The following is an 8,508-nucleotide window of genomic DNA, read 5'->3' on the forward strand; positions in this document are numbered from 1 at the left end:
AAGCTGGTCAAAGGCCAGTTTATCCTGACGAGGATCGTTGTGAACTTGTTCTAATGTTTCATACATTAAAGGCACAAAGTGGCTTTTTAGGAAAAACACTCTTCACTTTCTTACCAAGAGTCAGAGAAGATCAATACCACATATTTATTTGGTGAATATGAAGCTACACATAGGAAATGGTTAGCTTAGCTTAGCATAAATACTGGAAACCAGGGGAAAGAGCTAGCCTGACTGATGGTTGTTGATGGAAGAAGATCAAAAATATTCAACTATACAGAAAGTGTTAGCAAAAAGGTTTTCAGTCCAAACAGTATTTAAGTATGTATAAACTAAACTTTGTGTTCTTACTAGTATTTCTGCTCTGAAGTACAAGTAATGGTGATGCGTTCACTTCCCGTAGTACATGGTGAACAGAGCTGATGGAAACACGCTAACAGAGAGTCAAAGGTCATGGATGAGTTGCAGAAAACAGACTTTATTACAAATGAAGAACACAGTTTGGAGGTCCTGTGTTTCCTTCCTTTAGTGGTTTCCTGTTTTCACTCACTGCATCCTTCTGTGTTCATATTCAGTCATTTACAAATAATAAATTCATTGGAAGGATTTTCCCCTTTTTCACATCTTGGCAGCACCAGAAACATTCACACCATGATGTGGATGTTTGCGTGTGCACAACATCTGACTCTGACGCCTTTGGCAGAGAGTCCAAATTCATTCATTGTGAAGCGTCAAAGCAGCTCCAATTTAACGCTGTAAATCTTCATTAAAGGGACAGAAACGTCAGGAAAGAGCTCCCTCTGCTGGTCGTATGCAGGCCACAGACAGAAGAATCACAGTCGCTCAGAGAGTCATCATCATCAGAAGAACATGGAGACCAGCTCCAACGAAACTCAACATTTTCATACAACAAAACAGTCAGAGTGTGAGTCTGCCAGCAGAACTCTGAGAGACGTCCTCAGGTGAGAAGAGTTCAGGTGAGGTCCCATCACTTCCTGTTTGGGTCTTAAGTTTATTGTTCAGAGAACAAGTCAGTCAGTCTTTGGTTGGTCCTGTCCTCTCTGGTCTCCAGGTGAGAAGTCAAAGACGTCCAAAAGATGAAACCTTTAGCTTTGTAGTAATCTTCCACTCTGTCTGTCTGTCTGTCTGTCTGTCTGTCTGTCTGTCTGTCTGTCTGTCTGTCTGTCTGTATGTCTGTCTGTCTCTGACCTTCCTTATAGCTACAGCTCTGTACCTAATTTGTCTGTCTGTGTCCTTCTGACATTTCACTGAAAACCACAAACGTCCAGCTGCTGGTGTGTTTGGAGATGAAGCCTGGGACGGTCAGATCCACACTGCTCGCATGGCTGAAACACGGCGGCTTGTATGTACTCATGGAAAGCGTTCAGCTTTATCTGCCACCACAGTTCAGTTTTTCTGGCCGTTTTCAGTCTCTTATCTGCTCCCTCCTCTATCAGACTCTTCAGGCGTGTTACAGTCACAGCTGGTGGAAACAGAGATTACAGCGTGGGCAGTGAACGCAGCCAGCAACAGGAGGAAGAGGAGCTCAGTGTGAAGACGAGGCCCACCACTCACACCTCAGAGCCAGTGTGAACCAGGGAATCATGGGAAACCTCTGTGCCACCTCTCTTTGAGTCTGGCTGAGGACTCTGGAGGGAGGAAGAGGAGGAGGGGGAGGAGGCAGCCGTGCAGGGGGAGGGAAGCTGGTCATTGTCTGGTGTCTCTGAGTCCTTTTCCCTCTCTCTGTCTTCGTCTCTGTCAGCTTCTTGCCTCTGTCCTTCCTCCTCCTGCCCTCCTCCCTCCTCCTCTTCCTCCTCCTCCTCCTCCTCCTCATCCTCCTGCAGGGCGGTGAAGCGCTCCACCACGCAGTGAGCCGTCAGTCTGGCCTCAGGGTCGTGATCCCAGCACTCAGTGATGGTGGAGCAGAAGATGCTCATCCCCTGGAGGACAGAAGACGTAGAGTTAGACAGCAGGACATTTCATGAGTCCTTCTGTGGTTTTCAGCCTGACTGGATCTGACCTGGTGCTGCGTCCACGCTGAGGGGATGTCTGGCCGTCCTCTGTCCCTCAGCACCAGGTCCCTCATACTGTCCACACAGGGCTGCTCACAAACCTTGGAGCCAAAGGCTGGCTCGTAGCTCTTCACCTCTGCACAACACACAAACACACACTTTACGTTCACGTGTGTTCAAAATGGAGACGGACGTGTTCAAAGGGATAAACGCCTCAAGACCAACAGAGCTTTGTGGCATCTTTATTGGTCCAAATGACAATCTTATCGATCTTACCTTAGCTCTTATAAAAGGTGCAGCTCTCTGCTTCCAGCTGAATAAAATCAAGCTTCGTTCCAGCAGTCTGACACGTTACAGCGTATTATGTTGCACTCTGTTTCTCCACACTAACATCTGGCTCTCGTCCTCAGTGGGAAAAGGTATACTCCTCATTCATTCCTGGGTCAGAGGACACCTGGGTGGACGCGCTCATTTTCAGCCTTTTTCCGGCTCGATGCTATAACACACGGTGAAGCTAAAGACGCTGCATGTAAATAGCCAGGAACATTATTTATTGTTGTTTCCAGTCCACGGGAACAACGTGCAGCAGTGATTCTGTTCTTCATATCGTGCAGAGAGACAGCGAAGTGAAAGATGTTAAAGAACGACTGCAGTAACACTGTCACTGAGCTCCATGCTGCTTTCTACTGTCTCCTGCTTTCTGCTGCGTTTGTGACACCGAGCATAACACACCCGGAAAAAAGGAGGCAAACTCGTCTACAGGCTGCAGGAAAGGTTTAAAACTGCATAGATGTGCTAATTTGTTGTAAAAGTGGTTTATGTTCGAGTCTATAATTCGGTAGGTTTATACAATAGCTCATAAGGTCTGAAAAACATGGCTCCAATAAGTTGATATCCTCGAGCAGAACATATGAGCTGATGATGATGGTACAGGCCCTCGGCTTTCACATGAAGGATCTATTTCTGGAAATGTCTTAATGAGCTTTTGTTCAGTGTAAATGATGAATTGTCTGAGCCGTAGGAGGTGTCGAGAACACACTGAACTGCTGTCTTCATTCCTGAAGGCTGTCTAACATTAGACACGTCATAGGAACACGTCAAATACGGCAGGATCATTAAAGTTATGAGGGGAACACGAACACGGATGTCTGAACCAAACTGAAGGAAAATCCACTTCACTGATGTGGTGCTGCGTAAGTCAGGGATCACCACATTCAATAGGAGCCATCCTCTGGGGACCATGAACGTCTTGACCGGGTTTTGTTCCAATCCGTCTTGTTGATGGACAGTTAAGTGAAAGCTTTGACCTGTTGGTGGCGCTTGAGGTGCGACAGCGAAAGTCAGGAGATCACCTACATCACCTACACCTGTGGGGACCATGGATGTCCTCCCACTTGTTGCTGAGATACTTGATATAAATGCACACACAGACTTTTGTGTCGCTGCGGTTTTACTGAACCAACATAAGCGACTTTAATTTTGCTGCAGAGACGTGTGGACTGATGTCTGCTCATCTCTTTAGAAGACTCCCAGTCTTGCTTCTATTGTCATGAAGGTGTACAAAAACATAGAGAAGCTCTTACCTCCGATGGCGTGACAGCGGGAGGACATCTCCCAGAGGACCAGAGCCATGGAGTAAACATCAATCTGTTTAAAGGCCTCCAGGTCCTCCAGGTTCACCCTGGACTCAAGTACCTCAGGAGCCATGTAGCGAGCTGTCCCCACCTGGACAGGACGATGGAGGGGAATCCGATCAATGGATGACCAAAACATCAGATGCAGGTTCTCCTTTGTGATGTATTTACCTATGGCTGAACAACTCCACCTGTGCAGTTTACCTGTCCACTGTTGGCGTAGTCATCGACAGTAAGGGACACGTCCAGTCTTAAGGCCAGACCAAAGTCACACAGAGCGCACTCCCTCCTGCTCTTCACCACAATGTTACTGCTCTTTAGGTCCCGATGAGCAACTGGCACCTGCAGCAATACAGGAAACCAGCGACAAACACCATGAAAAGCAGAAGGTCCAACTCAAAAAGCATTCGCCATAAAATGAAGACAGATGCAGAAAAATGCACATCAACGCTGTTACAGCTGTTCTGCTGCCTTTGCACAGTTTTAATGAGCTCGCCTTAGGTCACTGTCAGTGGATACTGTGCCCTCAGCAGTCCAGTGTATTATAAGGGGGGTTGGGGTGAGGTCTGGACTGAAAATGAAGTAACATCAAACTGTCCCCATGAAACTTCCCCATTACAGTTAGAACAATGAAATTCAATAGTTGGCATGAGGGGAGGACGTGGAAGTGAGGTGCTGGAAAAACAAAACATAATGACAGTCAGTAAAACTGGACTTCCAGAGATAAGACTGAGCTTACCTTCGGTTCCCCGCTGAGCGTCGTGTCGCTGTGGAGATGAGCTAACCCCCGAGCAACACTGGCCGCCATGGCGACAAGTTCCTCCCAGCTTAAAACATTTTCTGTGAGGAAGTCCTGCACGTTCCCGAGGCTGTGATAGGCCAAAACCAGCCAGTACTTCCTGAGGGCGTGGCCAGGCAGGCCCCTCTCCTCAGCCGCAAGGAATCGAACCACGTTGTCATGCTCCATCTTGGGGTCGGAGAAGATGGAGCACTCGTTTCTCCAGGAGGCGTACTCTACAGCTGGAAATACCTTCACCGCAACGGTTTCATAACTGTTAACTCCACCCTTCTCTCCCTGCAGGAGGCATGCCCTCCACACCTCCGCAAAGCGCCCCTTCCCCACCAGGACCTCCAGCTTGATGGGCAGTGGTTCAGCCAGCTGGCCCTGCCAATCCGTCGTGTTACTTATGATGTAATTGTTGAGATGCTTGGAATCCTTGTCAGCCTCAGGATCTGTCACACCTCCTCCTCCACCCTCTCCCCGAGCCCCCAGACCCCCACATGGCAGGTCGAAAGCCTCGTAGAGTTCTGGGTTGCGTTTGGTGGGCCAGTCAGGGCGTGTAGGAGGGCCCGGTTTGTCAGGGCGGCGTGTGCGGTAGAAGTAGAAGGCGGCTGTGGCAACTATGGCCACCAGGACAGGAGGCACCAAACTGACCACCACCACCGGGATCACATCTTTACTGTGCAGCTTGGAGAATCCTGCAGGACCAGACACAATACTGGAATCTGTTCATCCATCTGCATCCATCCATCCATCCATCCATCCATCCATCCATCCATCCATCCATCCATCCATCAACTCATCCATCCATCCATCCATCCATCCATCCATCCATCCATCCATCCATCCATCAACTCATCCATCCATCCATCCATCCATCCATCCATCCATCCATCCATCCATCCATCCATCCATCAACTCATCCATCCATCCATCCATCCATCCATCCATCAACTCATCCATCCATCCATCCATCCATCCATCCATCCATCCATCCATCCATCCATCCATCAACTCATCCATCAACTCATCCATCCATCCATCCATCCATCCATCCATCCATCCATCCATCCATCCATCCATCCATCCTTCTGTTCACCATTGGCTCCCTTGTCGAAGATGAGCTTGTCGTTACATTCGTGTTCGCCCTGGCAGCCGCAGACCATCATGGCTCCGTCGTCTGCAGGCTGTGGGACCATGTGACACTCTCTGGAGGTGAAGTTCAGCAGCAAGCTGGGGTCGACGCCCTCTAGTGGCAGAGCGGGGTTATGACACATGGTTTGCACCATCATTGTGTCGTTGGTCTTCCTCCTGTGAGAGCGGAGGAACATGTGAGTGCGCTCAGTCAGCGTCAGACTGTTTCACTTTGGTTAGCTTCTCAAAACTCGCCTGTGTTCTGTATTCAAATCTATAAATTACAGTTTATATCTGAAACAGTTTTGGGTGGGTGGATTTTATTTTGGTATGAACATTCAGACATGAGACTGAAAGGCTTCGGCTTCAGGATGCTTTGTGACTGCAGCAGCTGCTAAATGACGCTGGACTCAAAGCCTGGCTTCATGTTTAGCTTCCTGATGCTTGTGCAGTGCAGCACACGGCTGGCTGAGTCTGCAGACAGCTCCTCCACCATCCCGTCAACTTTGACCTGGATAAACCAGCTTCTTGCTCTCCTCTCTTTCTTCTCTGCAAGTTGCCTCTTATCACTGGTTTTCTGCAGCTATCTGGGAGGGTCGGGCAGACCGGCGTGAACAGGAAATGAGAGGGGAGCGGCGAGGGGGATCCCAGCGTAACTGTTATCCAAACAAAAGCACGAATCAGCAGAAACTTTCCAGTCGTGAAGAAAGTGATGCCAGCGGAGTTTGTGAAAGCTCATCGTGTTTCTCTGGCACGAAAACGAACCGAGCCAACCTTTGAAATCAAATATGAAAAAGGCAAAATTGCAGTCACATGTGTTTTCCTGCAACAGTAGCGAGTTGAGAGAAATGACTTCAGGATGTTTCATAATGCTGATCAACAACACATTGAGGTGGCTTAGCTGTACTGTGGTGGACTCTGCTGGCTCATGGGATTGTGCTGAAGGAAAACAATGAGTGTATGAGTGCACACTGACATTCAGCGTTTTCACTGGACACTAAAGGCTTCAGGACATATTCTTTTTTTATTTCTGCTCTTTTATCTATCAGACACACTGAATCACCAACAGCACCAAACACTCACAGAATTGCGTATTGAAGTAGAAATACTACAGTCAATGAGGTCAAACGTGTTGAAAACATGCTCACACAATGTAAATGACTCACATGCTGTTTTCAACACACGCTAAGCTTCTGTTCTGATGTGTTCAGGGTCGTCGGGACTTTTCGGCCTGGAGCAGCGACGTTCTTTGGATCTTTAGAATTATCTGTCACTTAATACACTGAACGTAATTCATTTTAATTAATCCCAGTTAAACCAACATGGTGTCATTCTGGCATCTCATCCATCCTCCATTTTCATTGATTATCTTAGTTAACTGATTGGTCAACAGGGTCGGCCGGCACAGACCTGCTGACATCGCTTTGATGCTGCAGTCAAAGTCGTTTCTCAGGGAAAAGACTGATGATCATCACTGAGGAGGAAGCTGCCAGTCTGTCTCAGCGATGGCACACAGCTCAAAGAGGTCAGCGAGTTCAGGTTCCCGTTCCTCAGACGGACTTCCTGACACACAAAGAACAAACCTGGAGTGTCTGGAAGAAGCTTCACAACATCTGGCAACCAAGTGTCTTCAGAGCTCTTTGATGGAGCTGAAATCTGGACCATGAGTGCAGATCTTCATGATGGCCTTGATGGTCCACAGACCGGGCTGCCACCAGAGACAAATGTCCTGAAACCACTGTCCTGCAATGACTGAGAGCTTTTTTTCTTCTTGTCTGACACTGAACAGTTGAGTTCAGGAACAGCTTGAATATTTCATTTTCCCATGTTTGTAGTTTCTTCAGATCAGGGGATTTATTTAACAGTAGTTTTCTGGTTGATCACTTTCACACCAGAGCTGGTTTTAACCGACACAAACTGGTTGAAGATGACTGGTTTGCTCTGATCGGCATCAGTGGATGAGCAGGTGAAACCTGGTCAGTCAACACAGGACGAAGGTCCTGAAGAGGCCTGAGTGCAAAACCTCCTTCATTCTCCTGCTAGCTGCTAGCAATGATTGACTTCATCAGCGTCCCATCATGCACAGTTCACCTGGCTGTGGGAGCTGCACACCTGCAGAGTGTGTCCTGTCACTGGGTCAGACCGAACCAACACAAACAAACTGGTCCACAGTTCCTCTAAACGGTTCTTCTGGTCCACACACAAGCAGGACTGCTGCGTTCAGACCTGACAAAATGAATCACAGCACGAGGGAAACCAACCAGAGTCTGATTCAACCGGAAGAACAACACAGGTCTGAGACGCCACAGAGGAAATACCCCAGAGAGAGGTGAGGGTGTGAAGAGAGTGAAGAAGAAGAAGAAGAAGAAGAAGAAGAAGAAGAAGAAGAAGAAGAAGAAGAAGAGAAGGTTCAGCGAGAACAACATCAAATCAAACAAATGGATAATAATGGTACTGAGGGATTGTGGTAGATCCAGCGTGAAGCGGCGCAGCGAGTGGAACTGACCACACGGCGATGCAGATCTCCTCGATGACGGTGCAGAAGGACGACAGGGTGCAGTTACTGAAGCAGACGCTGTCCCGACACAGCGGGCTGGACGCCTCACACCACTTACACAGGTTGAAGCTCAGGTGGCTGAAGGACTGGACAACAAGCGGCCCTGCACAGGAGACAGAGATACTGTAGTACTACTGCATCATGGTACATACACAGAGAGTATCAGTAGATATTATGAAGCTGTCAGATGGTAATGACTCAGCATGAAATCTGAACAATGAACACATAATAAAGGAACACATAATGAGTACACTTCACACACACACACACACACACACACACACACACACACACACACACACACACACACGTTCACAGTGTGAAGGATATAAAATATATATAAAACGCTGAGTCATGGATCAGCTGATGAGGAAGCAGCAGGCTGACCAGAAC

General features: G+C 48.0%; 1 protein-coding gene across 1 annotated transcript in view; it reads right to left on the reverse strand.

The window, feature by feature from the left end:
- Positions 1–1,511: 1,511 nt before the first annotated feature.
- Positions 1,512–8,508, reverse strand: part of tgfbr2l (transforming growth factor beta receptor-like) — an 11,612-nt gene continuing 4,615 nt past the window's right edge. The window contains exons 2-8 of the mRNA XM_070976063.1: positions 8,065–8,218; positions 5,524–5,735; positions 4,383–5,122; positions 3,848–3,985; positions 3,593–3,734; positions 2,018–2,145; positions 1,512–1,937 (exon numbers count right to left, since the gene is read on the reverse strand). Of these exons, the coding sequence (XP_070832164.1) occupies positions 1,569–1,937; positions 2,018–2,145; positions 3,593–3,734; positions 3,848–3,985; positions 4,383–5,122; positions 5,524–5,735; positions 8,065–8,218 (1,883 nt within the window). The 3' untranslated portion in view covers positions 1,512–1,568. The remainder of the gene's footprint in view (positions 1,938–2,017; positions 2,146–3,592; positions 3,735–3,847; positions 3,986–4,382; positions 5,123–5,523; positions 5,736–8,064; positions 8,219–8,508) is intronic.

Source organism: Chaetodon trifascialis, chromosome 12 (assembly GCF_039877785.1).
Source record: "Chaetodon trifascialis isolate fChaTrf1 chromosome 12, fChaTrf1.hap1, whole genome shotgun sequence".
Classification (NCBI taxonomy): domain Eukaryota; kingdom Metazoa; phylum Chordata; class Actinopteri; order Chaetodontiformes; family Chaetodontidae; genus Chaetodon; species Chaetodon trifascialis.